Genomic DNA, 19,883 nt, shown 5'->3' with positions numbered 1-19,883 from the left:
ATCTTAGTTGTGTCTTGTGTAAGGAAGTGTCTAATTTTAGAGATGTTTTTAAGTTGGAAGCGACAGGCTTTAGCTAATGACTGAATGTGAGGAGTGAAAAAAAGATCTGAGTCAAATGTGACCCCGAGACATCGGGCATGCGGGGTAGGGGTAATGATGGAGTTGTTGACAGTTATTCGGGGTGGAGAGTTTAGAAGAAGGGGGGAAAATAAGGAGCTCAGTTTTGGAGAGATTTAGCTTGAGGTAGGGAGAGGACATCCAGTTAGAGATGTGAGAAAGACAGTTAGTGACACAGTTTAGCAAGTAAGGAGATAGTTCTGGTGCAGAGAAGTAGATTTGGGTGTCATCGGCATACAAATGATATTGTAAACCGTGGGACTTTATTAGGGAACTTAGTGATGACGTGTAGATTGAGAAGAGAAGGGGACCGAGGACAGAGCTTTGCGGTACTCTGACAGAAAGTGGTGACGGGGCAGAGGAGGCCCCAGAGAAGGCTACACTAAAGGTATGGTTTGACAGGTAGGAAGAGAGCCACAAGAGAGCTACAAGAGAGCTGTGTCACAGATGCCGAAGGATTGGAGGGTTTGGAGCAAAAGAGGGTGGTCAACAGTGTCAAAGGCTGCGGACAGATCAAGGAGGATAAGCAGAGAGAAGTGGCCTTTTGATTTTGCTGTAAGTAGGTCGTTGGTAACCTTAACAATTGCTGTCTCTGTGGAGTGATGGGGACGAAATCCAGATTGCAATGGGTCAAGGAGGGAGTTTATTGTAAGGAAATGGGATAGGCTTGCATAAGCTAGTTTTCTTTCATGTAATTAGCAAGAGTCCATGAGCTAGTGACGTATGGGATATACATTCCTACCAGGAGGGGCAAAGTTTCCCAAACCTTAAAATGCCTATAAATACACCCCTCACCACACCCACAATTCAGTTTTACAAACTTTGCCTCCGATGGAGGTGGTGAAGTAAGTTTGTGCTAGATTCTACGTTGATATGCGCTCCGCAGCAAGTTGGAGCCCGGTTTTCCTCTCAGCGTGCAGTGAATGTCAGAGGGATGTGAGGAGAGTATTGCCTATTTGAATGCAGTGATCTCCTTCTACGGGGTCTATTTCATAGGTTCTCTGTTATCGGTCGTAGAGATTCATCTCTTACCTCCCTTTTCAGATCGACGATATACTCTTATATATACCATTACCTCTGCTGATTCTCGTTTCAGTACTGGTTTGGCTTTCTACAAACATGTAGATGAGTGTCCTGGGGTAAGTAAATCTTATTTTCTGTGACACTCTAAGCTATGGTTGGGCACTTTGTTTATAAAGTTCTAAATATATGTATTCAAACATTTATTTGCCTTGACTCAGAATGTTCAACTTTCCTTATTTTCAGACAGTCAGTTTCATATTTGGGATAATGCATTTGAATTAATCATTTTTTTCTTACCTTCAAAAATTTGACTCTGTTTTTCCTGTGGGCTGTTAGGCTCGCGGGGGCTGAAAATGCTTCATTTTATTGCGTCATTCTTGGCGCAGACTTTTTTGGCGCAAAAATTCTTTTCAGTTTCCGGCTTCATACGTGTCGCCGGAAGTTGCGTCATTTTTTGACGTTATTTTGCGCCAAAAATGTCGGCGTTCCGGATGTGGCGTCATTTTTGGCGCCAAAAGCATTTAGGCGCCAAATAATGTGGGCGTCTTATTTGGCGCTAAAAAATAAGGGCGTCGCTTTTGTCTCCACATTATTTAAGTCTTATTTTTTCAGTGCTTCTGGTTGCTAGAAGCTTGTTCTTTGGCATTTTTTCCCATTCCTGAAACTGTCATTTAAGGAATTTGATCAATTTTGCTTTATATGTTGTTTTTTCTCTTACATATTGCAAGATGTCTCACGTTGCATCTGAGTCAGAAGATACTACAGGAAAATCGCTGTCTACTGATGGAGCTACCAAGCTAAGTGTATCTGCTATAATTTTTGGTATCTGTTTCTCCAGCTGTTGTTTGTATTGCATGTCATGACAAACTTATTAATGCAGATAAAATTTCCTTTAGTACTGTTACATTACCTGTTGCTGTTCCGTCAACATCTAATTTTCAGAGTGTTCCTGATAAACATAAGAGATTTTATTTTTTAAATCCATTAAGAAGGCTATGTCTGTTATTTCTCCTTCTAGTTTACATAAAAGTCTTTTAAAACTTCTCTTTTTTCAGATGAATTTTTAAATGAACATCATCATTCTGATACTGATAATGGTTCTTCTGGTTCAGAGGTTTCTGTCTCAGAGGTTGATGCTGATAAATCTTTGTATTTGTTCAAGATGGAATTTATTCGTTCTTTATTTAAAGAATTATTAATTGCATTAGAAATAGAGGATTCTGGTCCTCTTGATTCTAAATCTAAACGTTTAAATAAGGTTTTTAAATCTCCTGTAGTTATTCCAGAAGTGTTTAATCTCCCTGATGCTATTTCTGAAGTAATTTCCAGGGAATGGAATAATTTGGGTAATTCTTTTACTCCTTCTAAACGTTTAAGCAATTATATCCTGTGCCATCTGACAGATTAGAGTTTTTTTGGGACAAAATCCCTAAGGTTATGGGGCTGTCTCTACTCCTGCTAAATGTGCTACTATTCCTACGGCAGATAGTAATTCATTTAGGGATCCTTTAGATAGGAAAAATTGAATCCTTTCTAAGAAAAGCTTACTTATGTTCAGGTAATCTTCTTAGACTTGCTATATTTTTAGCGGATGTTGCTGCAGCTTCAACTTTTTGGTTAGAAGCTTTAGCGCAACAAGTAACAGATCATAATTTTATAGCATTATTATTATTCTATAACATGCTAATAATTTTATTGGTGATACCATCTTTTGATATCATTAGAGTTGATGTCAGGTATATGTCTCTAGCTATTTTAGCTAGAACAGCTTTATGGATTAAACTTGGAATACTGATATGTCTTCTAAGTCAACTTTGCTTTCCCTTTCTTTTCAGGGTAATAAATTATTATTTCAACTGTTTCTGGAAGGAAGGGAACTTTTTTACCAAAGGATAAAAAATCTAAGGTAAATTTAGGTCTAATGATCATTTCGTTCCTTTCCTCACAATAAGGAACAAAAGCCTGATCCTTCATTCTCAGGAGCGGTATCAGTTTGGAAACTATTTCCAGTTTGGAATATATCCAAGCCTTTTAGAAAACCTATAGCCAGCTCCTAAGTACCCATGAAGGTGCGGACCTTATTCCAGCTCAGCTGGTATGAGGCAGATTACGTTTTCTTCAAAGAAATTTTGATCAATTCTGTTCTCAATTTCTGGTTTCAGAACATTGTTTCAGAAAGGTACAGAATTGGCTTCAGTTAAGGCCTCCTGCTAAGAGATTTTTTTTCTTTCCCGTGTCCCAGTTAACACAGCAAAGGCTCAGCATTTCTGAAATATGTTTCAGATTTAGAGTTGGCTGGAGTAATTATGCCAGTTCCAGTTCTGGAACAGGGGCTGGGGTTTTATTTTATCTCTTCATTGTACTAAAGAAGGTCAATTCCTTCAGACCAGTTTCGGATCTATCAATATTGAATCGTTATGTAAGGATACCAACATTCAAGATGGTTACTGTAGGACTGTCCTGCCTTTTGTTTAGCAAGGGCATTATATGTCTACAATAGATTTACAGGATGTGTATCTACATATTCCGATTCATCCAGATCACTTTTTGTGTCTGAGATTCTCTTTTTAGACAAGCATTACCAGTTTTGTGGCTCTACCGTTTGGCCTAGCCTCAGTTCCAAGAATTTCTTTCAAAGGTTCTCGGTGCCCTTCTTTCTGTAATCAGAGAACAGGGTTTTTTGGTATTTCCTTATTGGACAATATCTGGGTACTTGCTCAGTCTTCTCATTTTCGAAGAATCTCATACGAATCGACTTGTGTTGTTTCTTCAAGTTCATGGTTGGAGGATCAATTTACCAATCAGTTCATTGATTCCTCAGACAAGTGTAACCTTTTTAGGTTTCTAGAATAGATTCAGTGTCTATGACTCTGTCCTTGTCAGATAAGAGAAGTTTAACATTGATATCAGCTTGTCAAAACCTTCAGTCACAATCATTCCCTTTGGTAGCCTTATGCATGGAAATTTTAGGTCTTAGGACTGCCGCATCAAATGCGATCTCCTTTGCTCGTTTTCACATGCGACCTCTTCAGCTCTGTATGCTGAACCAATGGTGCAGGGATTACTCAAAGATATCTCAATTAATATCTTTAAACCGATTATACGACACTCTCTGACATGGTGGGCAGATCACCATCGTTTAGTTCAGGGGGCTTCTTTGTTCTTCCGACCTGGACTATAATCTCAACAGATGCAAGTCTTACAGGTTGGGGAGCTGTGTGGGGGTATCTGACGGCACAAGGGGTTTGGGAATCTCAGGAGGTGAGATTTCCGATCTATATTTGGAACTCCGTGCAATTTCAGAGCTCTTCAGTCTTGGCCTCTTCTGAAGAGAGAGTTGTTCATTTGTTTTCAGATAAGACAATGTCACAACTGTGGCATACATCAATCATCAGGAGGGACTCACAGTCCTCTGGCTATGAAAGAAGTATCTCGAATTTTGGTTTGGGCGGAATCCAGCTCCTGTCTAATCTCTGCGGTTCATATCCCAGGTATGGACAATTGGAAAGCGGATTATCTCAGTCGCCAAACGTTGCACCTGGGCGAATGGTCTTCACCCAGAGGTATTTCCTCAGATTGTTCAAATGTGGGAACTCTCAGAAATAGATCTGATGGTTTCTCATCTAAACAAGAAACTTCCCTGGTATCTGTCCGGATCCAGGGATCCTCGGGCGGAGGCAGTGGATGCATTATCTCTTCCTTGCAAGTGTCATCCTGCCTATATCTTTCCGCCTCTAGTTCTTCTTCCAAGGGTATTCTTAATATTCTAAAGGAATGCTCGTTTGTCCTGCTGGTAGCTCCAGCATGGCCTCACAGGTTTTGGTATGCGGATCTTGTCCGGATGGCCTCTTGCCAGCTGTGGACTCTTCCGTTAAGATCAGTCTTTCTGTCTCAAGGTTCTTTTTTCCATCAGGATCTCAAAACCTTAATTTTAAGGTGTGGAGTTTGAACGCTTGATTCTTGGTCAAAGAGGTTTCTCTGACTCTGTGATTGATACTATGTGACAGGCTCGTAAATCTGTATCTAGAGAGATATATTATAGAGTCTGGAAGACTTATATTTCTTCAGGATGGTTTAGATAAAGGTTTGTCCGCAAGTTTCTTGAAAGACAAATCTCTGCTCTTTCTGTTCTTTTTCATAGAAGGATTGCTAATCTTCCTGATATTCATTGTTTTGTACAAGCTTTGGTTTGTATAAAACCTGTCATTAAGTCAATTTCTCCTCTTTGGAGTTTGAATTTGGTTCTGGGGGCTCTTCAAGCTTCTCCTTTTGAACCCATGCATTCTTTGGTCGTTATATTACTTTCTTGGAAAGTTTTTTGTTTCTTTTGGCCATCTCTTCTGCCAGAAGAATCTCTGAATTGTCTACTTTTTTTTTTTGTGAGTCTCCTTTTCTGATTTTGCATCAGGATAAGGCGGTGCTGCGAACTTCTTTTGAATTTTTTACCTAAGGTTGTGAATTCTAACAACATTAGTAGAGAAATTGTGGTTCCTTCATTATGTCCTAATCCTATGAATTCTAAGGAGAAATCATTGCATTTTTTGGATGCTGTTAGAGCTTTGTATTATTATGTTGAAGCTACTAAGTCTTTCCGAAAGACTTCTAGTCTATTTGTCATCTTTTCCGGTTCTAGAAAAGACCAGAAAGCTTCTGCCATTTCTTTGGCATCTTGGTTGAAATCTTTATTTCATCATGCCTATGTTGAGTCGGGTAACACTCCGCCTCAAAGGATTACAGCTCATTCTACTAGGTCAGTTTCTACTTCCTGGGCGTTTAAGAATGAAGCTTCGGTTGATCAGATTTGCAAAACAGCAACTTGGTCCTCTTTGCATACTTTTACTAAATTCTACCATTTTGATGTGTTTTCTTCTTCTGAAGCAGTTTTTGGTAGAAACGTACTTCAGGCAGTGGTTTCAGTTTGAATCTTCTGCTTATGTTTTTTCATTAAAATTTTATTCTGGGTGTGGATTATTTTCAGCAGGAATTGGCTGTCTTTATTTTATCCCTCCCTCTCTAGTGACTCTTGTGTGGAAAGATCCACATCTTGGGTAGTCATTATCCCATACGTCACTAGCTCATGGACTCTTGCTAATTACATGAAAGAAAACATAATTTATGTAAGAACTTACCTGATAAATTCATTTCTTTCATATTAGCAAGAGTCCATGAGGCCCGCCCTTTTTTGTGGTGGTTATGATTTTTTTGTATAAAGCACAATTATTCCAATTCCTTATTTTATATGCTTTCGCACTTTTTTCTTATCACCCCACTTCTTGGCTATTCGTTAAACTGAATTGTGGGTGTGGTGAGGGGTGTATTTATAGGCATTTTAAGGTTTGGGAAACTTTGCCCCTCCTGGTAGGAATGTATATCCCATACGTCACTAGCTCATGGACTCTTGCTAATATGAAAGAAATGAATTTATCAGGTAAGTTCTTACATAAATTATGTTTTCAAGAAGCTTTGATGCAAGAGGGAGGAGGGAAATAAGGCGGTAGTTGGATGGGGAGGTAGGATCAAGGGAAGGTTTTTTGAGGATAGGTGTGACCAGTGCATGTTTCAGCGATGAGGGAAATATACCGGTGCTGAAGAAGAGGTTGAAAGTGTGTGTGAGTATATGGGTAAGGGTGGCAGAGAGAGAGGGGAGTAGCTCTGAGGGGATAGGATCAAGGGGACAGGTAGTAAGGTGAGAGCGCAGTATAAGTGCCGAAAATTCTTCTTCAATAACAGGGGAGAATGAGCTAAGTTTAAGGTTATGTGGGTTGTGGTTGATTGAGAGCATTTGAGGGGGTGAGAGAATGGAATTATGTTGAGAGCTGATTTCATTTCTTACGCTTGCTAAAAGATTTCATGTGCTGCTTCTGTACTGTGATAATCCTCTCATTTTTCTCTTAAAGGGACTTGAAACCCAAATTTTTTCTTTCACGATTCAGAAAGAGCATGCAATTACTTTCCAATTTACTTTTATTATTTAGTTTGCTTTATTCTCTTGAAATCCTTTGTTGAAAAGCATATCTAGTGTGTTATCGGCTCACCCATGTGCATTGCTATTTCTTCAACAAAGGATACCTAAAGAATAAAGCAAATTAGATCATAGAAGTAAATTGGAATGTTTAAAATTGTATTCTCTAAAGCTATTCCCAGTTCTTTTGCATTCATTTTAAGGGATATTAAACAATATGAGATTGTAATATAAAATGTTTAATTATGTTTAGTTAAAACATTTGCAATATACTTTTATTTTATATTTTGTCTCCATTTGTAATTAAACGCTAGAATTGTTGGTTTTCTAAATTACACCGAGTTTCTATAAAATAATCTGCGCCACCATGTTTAAACCAGGTTGTGTTGAGCATAGGATTGTTAGTGATTATCTAACAGGAGTTTCAAACAGCCTTGTTTGCACAGTATTTTTATTGCCTGTTTCTATTGCAGTGCTCAATATAAACTAAAATACTGTAAATAATGTATTCTTTGCTTTAAATATATTATTTTGTCTAGCATATTTTACTGTTTAATATCCCTTTAAATTCTTCTGAAAACTCACTTATACGGAGAAGCATGCAAATGAACCCCATAGAATTGTAAAGAAATCACTTAATTTTATCTACAGTGCATTTCCCACCCTTGTTACGATCAGACCACCATCAGCAAAGTAGTCCCTTTCATTTCTTGTCTGTATCACCCCAAATAGTCACCTAGAGTGAAAGATCTTCTCTATCAGTATATCAATTAATGCTTTTGTTCTCAAACTGCATTTATTGTACCCTAACAGCACTGCAGAATATTTTTGGTACTTTATAAATCAGAATAATACAAATACAACACCACACTATTGTGAATAATCAAGGAGTCTTCATGTTCAGCAAGGAGGAAATCACTAAAAACATAACGTATGGAAAACTTTTAGAGTAGAGGTGTAAACTCTCTGCTATTGTGAAGGAAACCGTGTTGCCAATTAAAGGTTACCATAGCTATTATGAAGTATTTTGATTAGACTCATTGTTTTCCGAGTGTGAATGTTGGGTGTATTTTTAGTTCCCATGAACTCCTGACGTCTGGGTTTGTGAAATTGCCACACTGAAAGGTCAGTGAATTTCCTATGGAAGAAAGGTTTTGCCCACTTGTGATAGTGTCTGGTGACTCAGTTTTGAGTCATCCTAGTTTTAAGAGTTTATTTTGTTGATATTTCGTGAATAAATAAAAAAAAAAAACATGGGACATGAAAACCAAAATTTTTCTTTCATGATTTCCACTTTATTTTTATTATGAATTTTTTTACTTAATTCTTGTAGAAAAGCAGGTTTAGGAGCGTACACATGTCCTGAGCACTATATGGCAGCAGTTTTGCAAGAATTCTTATAACAATGTTATGTATTTCCAAGAACACTAGATGGCAGCAGTGTTTGCTGCCATACACTGATCCAGACAAAATGTGCCCGCTACCTACCTAAGTATCTTTTTAAGTAAAGAGAGAGAGAGAACAAGAGAGAGAACAAACCAAGTTTAATAATAGAAATAATTTGGAAACCTTTTTAAAAATCTATGCCCTATCTCAATCATGAAAGGAAGAAAAATTGTTTTATGTCCCTTTAAGCATACCCCCTTTTTAAAACTGGCAAATTACAACAACTGGCTGCTGTTTTTCATATTCTGCAGACTAGTACACATTTCCTTAGAATATAGTCTCTTTGAAGGTCCTTCGGGCTGGTAATGAGAATCCACTACAACCAGATCACTTGTAAAACATCAGAAAATGTGTATTTCTAATAACATGATTATACACTTATTTCTTCCCTTTATATTTATTTATAAATGTCATGCAAATAGGTATCACAGCTTTTGTCAGATGGGCTTCATTATAAGTCAACTGTATTTCAATGTTTCCCCTTAGCAGGAGGCTAATGGCAAATTTTAGTGCAAACCAAGAAACAGCTGGTGAAGCAGATCTGTAACTGTGTTTCCAAAACTCTGTTTACATTTGAGATTCTTCATCTGTTTTTTATGTGTGTTTATAAGGAGATACCTGATGGATTAATTGCAAAGTGATCCGTGACATGCATTGGAGATTAAAGCCGTAAAGGAACTGGTGTAACACTTAACACTGTTTATATAACCCATTATATTGTGCTTGCCCAATATAACAAAAGATACAATTTAGTCTGCATGCCAATTATAAACTCTTTTTCGCTATAATAAGATTTAAAGTTTATTGTAATACAGAGGAAGCTTAACCGGGGGGTCGGGTTTCTAGTATTTTTAACTAGTGTATTGGCTTCTGTAATGATGGTGCAGTACTTAAAAAAAAAATGCTTTAATTAATATTTTGCATTAGGATCAGTCTAAGTAATTATATTTTATTTTAGTCCTGTCCTTCAGGGTCCCGTGACTTCAGAGAAAAACAGTGTGCAGACTTTGATAGCATGCCTTTCCGCGGGAAGTATTACAACTGGAAACCTTACACTGGAGGTAATGTGTGACTTGGCACTATCGCCTGTGATCTAATATAAGAATGTCCCAGCGAAATTGATCCTCAGATGTAATCTAATGGCATTAGTAATCACTAAGGAATGAAAATGTGATGTCATAATGAAACATTTTCTAATATTTGATCATGTGGTAATTGCACTGCCTAGTTGTTGTTTTTTCTAGTACCAAGACTGAACCATCAAGTGTACAAGTATAAATATGTAGATTGCAGAATCCTACATTATATACCAGATGATAAAGATAAAAATAAAAAAATACCCATAAGTTGTTCCAAAATTCAGAATTTGAAGGGGGAACCATTTTGCATTATTATTATTATTATTTTTACAATTGTTATTTGTTCATAAAGCACCACCAAGTTGTGTAGATCTGTTTTTCTTACATTTCCATTTAAAAGAATGTAAATATACACACAATTTAAAAGAAAAAATAATTAAACTAATATTGACAATATTTTTGCTTAGCTGTATTTGTATTGACGTATGTACAATAAAAACAAGCTCACACATTTTATTATGTTTCTCCATAGAAAGATTGCATCAAATGTTTACTATGAGTTTTACAAAACGCCAAAATGCGAAATGCAGAAAGTGAGCACTCAGTGAATAATAATGGTCCTATAAATTTCAAGCTACTGAAAAAACGTCTAACCTAAACAATTCCCAAAACACAGACCTTTGACATGCTCTATAAATAGAGGTCAAGAATATTTATAAGTAGATCATATTGATGAGCTCTATTAAGAAGATATTTTTAAAGAACCAAACTTTCTCTTCCCATACAAATTGCTATACACTGACTGGATGGGTATCTGCTCTCCTGGCCAACTGGTTTATAATGTTGAGTTGATGAATTATGCTAAAAATAAAGACAAAACAGGTATACAGTTATCCAAATAAAAAGATAAATGCAGTGTACAACCATTACAAGTATCAACATTAACAAGAAAAATAAAAAAATCCAACTCAAAAAGCCATCATCTAATTCATGAATAATCTTAACAAGTAATGACCAAATCAAGTCTGAGTACAACCCTTTTAATTAGATGAATTATGTTTTTAATTTTATTTTGGCGATGTAAACTTTGACAGGTCCTGCACACCTACTGTCTGAAGTGTTTCCATTGGTTTCCACACGGGTCCGCTTTCATAACACAAACTAAACAGTTTTCTGGCAGATTCAAAGTGCTCTAACAACCTTTATTAAATGTCTAGCTCAACATATATTCTTTTATGCTATTAAGTGCTTGATGAATACTAATTATGTCTTAACTTAAGGGTTGTAGATAATACTATAGAAGATCCTTGGATTTGTCATATGGTCCTTATTTTCTGTTCTCTAAATTTAATAAAAGGCAGTAACACTCATTTTAAATTATTGTTATTGATAATAAAGATCAGAGTACTATTTTTAATAAAAGTTTAATAATAAAGTATTTTAAGTTTGTTAGCATACTAAAATATTTTTAAACATGTTACCAGATATAGCATAAAGTTAAATATTTTTTGATTAACCTTATCTAACCTAATAAAAAAAACCAAGACCAATAAAATCTGATTATAAGTTGACTGAACCAATGTTTAATTCTAAGTATATTTTAGTTACAATTCTGAGCTAAAATGAGACATGTCAGCTTAATGTAACCCATGTTGTGTGCTGATATTCAATCCTATGGGTTGTGTCTGGCACTGTACATTTAATCAAGGGCTTGAGTTTGTTTTCAGTCCTGTTGATGTAGCCATAAAGTTTACATAAGTGACATTCTTGGTCTACTGAGTTGAGGTCACACATATTGTCTTTATAAAAACATGTTGATTGATGTACTGTCTCTGGTGCCTGTTAAACTGAAGACTGAGGTGACGTGAGGTGACACAGCTGGCCAAAAGAGGACAGATTGGGTCACAATTTAGAAGGTGGTACAAATGGCTTTGATATTTTGTTTAAAAAAATAGTATTTATCTATCTTTGTTGTCCTTTAATATTCCATGGTGCCACAATAAATTTGTTCCGAGGTGAGCACAATAAATCTATTTATGTTGGTAGACAGTTTAATGACCTTGAACCCTTGGTATGTTTGGTATTTGTCATATTTGCATAATGTTTCTAATAAGAATGGTGCTATCATTCATTTTCAATTCTTTGATTTCAGTAAAATGTTCACATTTCTTGATAGTTTAGCTATTTCCTAAATATGTTGATATACAAGTATTACATTCATCGTATTTCTAAGTCAACATTCTAGAATGTACCGGTATATATGCTAACAAATTACAAAAAAAAACAAAAAAAAACTAAACATTAAATGCAACACCGCAGAATGAGAAAAAAAAAGATAATTCTCCATTTAGCTGTTTGCATGAAGATGATCATAGGGAAATGTGTATATCTGTGGGGTATTTACTAGCACTAACTTCTAGTAGTAAATCAACAGGTTGGAAAGTTAATTTACTAGATAAAACATAAGTTTAATTTAACTATATTTAATTCAGCTGTCTCATACTAATTGTTTTATGTTTATTGCTCAGCTGCACAGTCAAATTCCTTGAATTCCTGCCTAAAAATCAATTTTGTTTTCCAGACATAAGATATTACAATATTTAAATGCCATACAATATATCTATTCACCAACACATGGTGAGATGTCAAGAAAGATCGCCTATTATGTGTAGAGTGTGCTTGTAATTTTTATCTTATAAGCTTTACTTTTCATGATTTATTTTTACAAAGAATCCTTTTGAAAAAAAATGAGAAAGTTATTTATTAGTCTGAGATCATACATAGCTTGCTTTTTAGAACTACTGTGTTCATCATGACTGCACATTTTTACATTTTTAAATGTGTGTTGTGACAGTATTTTTTTTATTGTTAAATACTTTGATGCATATCCTTGTGTGTGTGTGTAACATATTTCATGCAGCAAAGAACTCATAGTGAAATAACTATGACCAGAGACTTGGTTGAGCAAGTATACTTTTTTATTTTTAAATCTCTTATCTGATTGTAAAAAAATAAATAAACTTCTCTACTTACATTAAGATTTTTTTTCTCAAAATTAGCATGTTCCTAACTAAATTAGTAATTAACAGAACCTGCCAAAAAGTTTATAGCGAGCACAGTTTGTCCCTGTGGTTCATGATTCTTTGAATCTGGACATTAGGACTAGCAAATGTCTTGTTCCACAGGTAACTTTCTTGCACTGTTTGCATTTGCTTGATGTTAGGACATTTTGTCATATCACTCTAGTGCAGGGATTTTCAAATTCTTAGGCAGTGGGCCTCCTCTCTTATAAAATTTATACGACAGTAGCTGGTATAATTTAGACCCAGGCTAGTTAGTTTAGTAATAGGCGAGTTTGATTAGGTTAGAATGATAAAAGAAAAACCTCCAATACTGTTTCACTTTGTTATATTTCATGTCACACTTTGTACATTTAAATATGCCTTGTGGGGCAGTATATTGCTTGATGTTTATTGCTGTAAACAGTGTCAGAAATAAAGTAAACTTTAAAAAAAAGATGTTACTGTATTTGTAATTTTAATTTTGGCAATTTACTTCTGATCCAGGGTTCACCCACAGCTGATTTTACTCAACCAAAAGAGTGCTTCACTCACGTTTCAACTCCTTTGTTAAACACAAATTACTGATCAAAACAACAAATGCAGCACAGTCTCTGAGAGGTTTCGACCTCAGTGCCTTTCTTGTTTCTTCCACCTAAATCACACCCATTGCCTAATTCCACCACGACATGGCAAGTGTCATTGATGGCTCTTACCATTCTATGTTTGCCAAAGTCAACTGCTGCTTGTGGTTTTCATAGGATAGTGTGAAGAGTCACTACGTCTGTGCCTCCCCTTATATGATCTAACGCCCCCTGACTAGACCCGCATTACACTTTAAAAAACAATGCTCTAATGAAAAGAGACAGTTTGTGCCAAACATGTTCTATGGAGTTTTCATGAAAATTTTCTACAAGTCAGTTTATCATTTCTCCTGGGTAATACCAATGCAAATCACTATTTTTAAGGGTACATTCCAGCCAAAGTTGAAATGCAACGTAAGTGCATTTCAATTATAAATAGAAGTTTTTTGTTTTTTTCAGTACACTCGTATTAGCAATAGTGCTTTTTTAATGTTGATGTGCATGTGAGGCATATTTAGATATGACTCATACACCAGCATTTTAAACAGTATGTCTGCTCAGAGATTTAACAGTAGCTTGTGCTCTGTATAGTGCAGGACAAGGCACCTATAGCTATCTGAGCAGACACACTGTTTAAAATGGTGGCTCCTTGACCATATCTAGATAAGCATCATGTGCAAATGTGCAGTAAAAGTACTCAATGAAAACAGCAATAGCTTTTATTAGAAGAATTTTTGCACGAATAGTAAAAAAAAAATACATCATTCTATTCAAAATTGTAATGCACTGATATGCATTTAAATTGTATCTAGAATGTCCCTTTAAGCGAGTTTTATGTTTATCGGGAAGACTACATCTTAATACATGGAAACCATTGTGAACTCAAAGTAGAGCGCACAAATGAGAAGAACACATAGCATTCCAGCTTTGCTAGTGTTACAATTACATGTGCTAATGGGTTAGAGTATGTCATTTTCACACTATAAGGCACAGTAAAATGGAAGCATACATAATATGTGACAGTAGCTATTCCTGCTACAAACTAGCTGTAGCTTCTGGCAATTCTCATCATGTGACAGGTAATTATATTTTTCGAAAGAGTAATCAGAGCACTATGGGACTCAATGGGAAATCCTCTGCAACCTCACCTTTGCCTCAGGTTTCCAAACCCTTAGGTTGGGAAGCAGTGACATAGGCGCTCTTGGCTATATTTTCTTATCAGATTTATATTTCTTTACTGTGAAAGTGCTGATCAGGCAATGCTATACAGAATCTTAGATTACTTTACAATTTTACTAGAATTGAATTTGCCAAAAACAGATTTAATGCATAAAAATCAAATTTATAGCACTTGAAGCAATAGTGCTGTCTGTGCTGTTTTTATTTATATCCTATCATTTTAATCATGTCTCAAACTAGAATGATTTACCTTTAAACATCTGAATAAGCATCTGTTTTAAGAATTAAAAACTCATTACACCTGCAGCTTGTATTAAAATGTGAAATACTTTGCAGTATGCTGTCCATATATTCATATACATGTCATTTTTGTAATCACAGGTGGTGTTAAATCTTGTGCACTAAACTGTTTAGCTGAAGGCTATAATTTTTACACTGAACGAGCACCTGCAGTTATTGATGGAACTCGGTGTAATGCTGACTCTTTGGATATCTGTATCAATGGAGAATGCAAGGTTAGTTGGAATAAAGTCCTTACAACAAATCAGCAAAATAACACAGCTGAAGAATGATGCACATGATACATCCTGGTACCAGTATGTCCTATTACTCAAGCAGAGCCGAGACCACGGCATAAAAAGGGCATTACCTATAGAACATACAGGCATTCATCAGACACAAAAGAGCAAGTCATATATGTGTATGAACTACATGCTCATTGGAAATATACCTGCATTCAGAGCCAGCCGCCTATGCAAAAGTAAAAAGTGGATAAATATGAACATAAATAATAATGTACCCAGTTTTCTCACTTATAAGATGAAGGTTTGTAATGTTGCCCTCCTGCAAACAGTATATGGAACGGTGTGCATAAGTTAGTGGTGGAGGTGAAAATTTTAAAATTCCTTGGTCCCAGGGCCTCTCCATCTATAACCAGGATAAGAGCATATAATACCCTCATTCATCATGAGTTGGTCTACTATACCAAAAAAATGTAACCTTCGGAAAAAAAAATCTTGTTTACCATTAAAACAATGTACTATGCATTCTAGAGAAAATGTATGTTCTGCTAAGTTAACCCAATGAGTATATACAGGTGGGTTTTGTCTTTTCAAATTTTTAGGTATTAAGCGTTTGCGCAGGTGGTCATTATTTTAAACAAGGTTAGTCTATACTTTCAAGGTATTTTGGAAGTCTTATTCAAAAGAAAAAGCTTAAGCCAACGATCCAATGAAAATGCCTGTATTTGTTCTATTGCCTTAATCAAGCTGTGGCATTCCCATCATATATGTAATAATTGAACTGATGGATATATGGCATGGAGGTGTTGGGGAGTCAAATACCACCATGTCTATAATTTAGTATTGGTTTTCATGGCGAGTGTTGATATAGACAATTAAGTGGTAGCCTGAAAATGTTTCTCTCATTCATCTCTGGATATATCCATGTTCAATTCACACTTCCTAACGTACGAGGGAGTACTTTTATAAAGAAATTCCTGCACTATTATATGAGCGATGGATAAAAATATTTTTGTTTTCTGCACATAAGCTACTTGTACTATACGTAGAAGTGATCTAATGCATTCTATTTGTGTTTTATATTCTTTTTGGGGTGTCTGAAAGATGATACATTACATATGACCTTTATATTTACTGTATTTTGGATTGATTAAGATATTAAATAAATAAGGTTGAGTAGTTTGCTTTTGATTAACTACAGCCTGCTTCAATAGTTTAGGAAGCAATATTATTTTTTTTAAAAACAGCTTATACCACCTCCACAAGGAACCCTTTTGTTGGTGAGGAACCATCAGTGTTAGTTCTATATGCTGCCTTGAATGTAGAATTGGAAGGCAAAATAATTAAATTGCTCTATTGTTGTGGAACAGTGCACTTTTGTAACTCTTAAAGGAATAGGAAAGTCAACATTAAACTTGCAAGAATCAGACAGAGCATGTCATTTTAAGACACTTTTAAAATCACTTCTATTTGTGATTGGCTAACAAAATGTGTTCAGCTAGGGGCCAGTAATGCAATGCTGTTCCTTCAGCAAAGGATAACAAGAGACTGAAGCACATTTGATAATAAAAGTACATTTGAAAGTTGTTTAAAATTGTATGTTCTATCTGAATCATGAATGTTTTTTTGGGGGGGTTCCTGACCCTTTATATTTTTAACTTTTATGTATCACAATGTTTCATGTAGCTGTTTGAAATAACCTTTTTTTTAACCTTTTTTTTGTGTCTACTTGAACAGCATGTTGGTTGTGATAATATTTTGGGCTCCGATGCAAAGGAAGACAGATGTCGGGTATGTGGGGGAGATGGGAGCACTTGTGAAGCTATTGAAGGTTTCTTCAATGATTCATTGCCTAGAGGAGGTAAGTGCACCTGTATTTTTTCTTATTTAGATCTCATATCTCCATTTGCCTTAAGATTTAAGAGGGAGTTCGTGTGCTGTGAGTAAGCTATGTAAGTTTTGATTAAAATGTATTTTCTTACAAATTATTGTCACCCTGATAGATTCAACAGACATTATAAGAACTATCGAATGAGAAGAATCTTATTTGTTTTAGTGATTTAATGAATCAAGGTTGTTCTCGCAGCTATATTGTATGTGGTGGGGGAGGGCATATTTCAGTATAGTTTATATCTTCACCTGTGATATTCAGGTCATTAGTTTGTGGTCAGCTTTCTTGTGGGTGTAAAATGATTTCAGAACTGTAGTGTCTATTAGTCCTCTTAAAGGACCAGTAAACACAGCAGATTTGCATAATCAACAAATGCAAGATAACAAGACAATACAATAGCATTTACTCTGAATTTCAAATGAGTAGTAGATTCTTTCTAACACATTTCAAAGTTATGTATATTTCCACTCCCCCTGTACCATGTGATAGCAATCAGCCAATCACAAATGCATATACGTATAGTCTGAGTTCTTGCACATGCTCAGTAGGAGCTGGTGACTCAAAAAAAGTGTTAATATAAAAGACTGTGAACATTTTTTTTAATGGAAATAAATTGGAAAGTTGTTTAAAATTACATGCTGTATCTGAATCATGAAAATTTAATAAAACCTGAGTGTCCCTTTAAGGGTCACACATACATTATAAATCTGCAGTGATGAGTATTACTATGTCAAAGTATATTACCGTATATTGGCTTCACCAAAATATAATAACGAAAAATGTACAGTTATTAAGGAAAGAAAGGGGGGGAATGCTGAGTGAGAGAGAGAGGCGTCACCCTAACTACAGACTAATGCCGAACAGACTGAAACAAAATGTATTTAAATTAGGAGTTATTGATGGCAAGGGCAAACAGAAAAATACCTAGAGTGAAATATTTAAAGTGTCAGCAGATAATTAGCTTGGAGTTTTTGTACCCTTCATATAACGTAATTCTCAATATGTGCTGGTCACCTCAGCTTAGTTTTATGATAGGGCTTCTTAATACATTGGGCCTTAGATAACATTAACCTTAAATTAGCAGTTGGTTTACTTTCTTTCATAATTCATCTTGTCCATAGGAGATCATTTGAATCAGCAATAAACTCATGGCAGTTCCTTTTTTCCTATATATATCTTTCCCATTTCTAAGCAGACTTAGGTAAAGTGTAATGTATCTAACTTCAGCTGGAAGCTTTCCCTAAAGTATTCTTTTTTTTTTTTTTTTTTTCTGATTTTGATTTTTTTTTAACACAGTGGAGAGCTCAGGTGACCATGGAAACTATAGCCTTTAAAGTATGTCAATATTGAATAATTTATTGAAGACTGGTTTCCTGACTGCAGTTCCAGATGCTGGTAATAACAGGCTAACCTTTGCCTTCTAGGCTATATGGAAGTTGTTCAGATTCCTCGAGGTTCAGTTCACATTGAAATTAAAGAAGTTGCCATGTCTAAAAACTATATAGGTAAGTTTTTGTAGGCTTGAGAATGTGATTAATAGGAATGAAAAACACAGGAGCTAATGCCCTGAAAATTGACACTTGACTATGCTTACACTGATTAGTATGTGATTTGGAATATATGAGCATTGGAATACATTTGTAATGTTTCTAGCTGTTACTATGTGAGGATGAACATGCATGATTATGGCGAGGATGAACATGCATGATTATGGTGAGGAGGAATATGCATGATTATGGTGAGGATGAACATGCATGATTATGGTGAGGATGAACATTCATGATTATGGTGAGGATGAACATGCATGATTATGGTGAGGATGAACATGCATGATTATGGTGAGGATGAACATGCATGATTATGGTGAGGAGGAATATGCATGATTATGGTGAGGATGAACATGCATGATTATGGCGAGGAGGAATATGCATGATTATGGCGAGGATGAACATGCATGATTATGGTGAGGATGAACATGCATGATTATGGTGAGGATGAACATGCATGATTATGGTGAGGATGAATATGCATGATTATGGCGAGGATGAACATGCATGATTATGGTGAGGATGAACATGCATGATTATGGTGAGGATGAACATGCATGATTATGGTGAGGATGAACATGCATGATTATGGCGAGGATGAACATGCATGATTATGGTGAGGATGAACATGCATGATTATGGCGAGGATGAACATGCATGATTATGGCGAGGATGAACATGCATGATTATGGCGAGGAGGAACATGCATGATTATGGCGAGGATGAACATGCATGATTATGGCGAGGATGAACATGCATGATTATGGTGAGGATGAACATGCATGATTATGGCGAGGATGAACATGCATGATTATGGCGAGGATGAACATGCATGATTATGGCGAGGATGAACATGCATGATTATGGCGAGGATGAACATGCATGATTATGGCGAGGATGAACATGCATGATTATGGCGAGGATGAACATGCATGATTATGGCGAGGATGAACATGCATGATTATGGCGAGGATGAACATGCATGATTATGGCGAGGATGAACATGCATGATTATGGCGAGGATGAACATGCATGATTATGGCGAGGAGGAACATGCATGATTATGGCAAGGAGGAACATGCATGATTATGGTGAGGATGAACATGCATGATTATGGCGAGGAGGAACATGCATGATTATGGTGAGGAGGAACATGCATGATTATGGTATGGAGGAACATGCATGATTATGGTGAGGAGGAACATGCATGATTATGGCGAGGAGGAACATGCATGATTATGGCGAGGAGGAACATGCATGATTATGGCAAAGAGGAACATGCATGATTATGGCAAAGAGGAACATGCATGATTATGGCGAGGAGGAACATGCATGATTATGGCGAGGAGGAACATGCATGATTATGGTGAGGAGGAACATGCATGATTATGGTGAGGAGGAACATGCTTGATTATGGATCTTATATGCACATTTATTATATTAATTGATATATCTCTGTTTTACTTTATCTGTAC

The 19,883-nt window shown here is 36.0% G+C and overlaps 1 protein-coding gene across 1 annotated transcript in view; it reads left to right on the top strand.

Moving 5' to 3' along the window:
• The window catches only part of ADAMTS6 (ADAM metallopeptidase with thrombospondin type 1 motif 6), a 400,513-nt gene that overhangs the window by 313,359 nt on the left and 67,271 nt on the right, over window positions 1-19,883 (top strand). The window contains 4 exon segments of the mRNA XM_053701330.1: window positions 9,507-9,609; window positions 14,831-14,964; window positions 16,708-16,831; window positions 18,286-18,366. Coding sequence (XP_053557305.1) covers window positions 9,507-9,609; window positions 14,831-14,964; window positions 16,708-16,831; window positions 18,286-18,366 — 442 coding nt within the window.

This window comes from Bombina bombina, chromosome 2 (assembly GCF_027579735.1).
Source record: "Bombina bombina isolate aBomBom1 chromosome 2, aBomBom1.pri, whole genome shotgun sequence".
NCBI classification, from domain to species: domain Eukaryota; kingdom Metazoa; phylum Chordata; class Amphibia; order Anura; family Bombinatoridae; genus Bombina; species Bombina bombina.
Note: the sequence above shows the minus strand (reverse complement) of the source record. Positions and strands in the feature narration are given on the sequence as shown.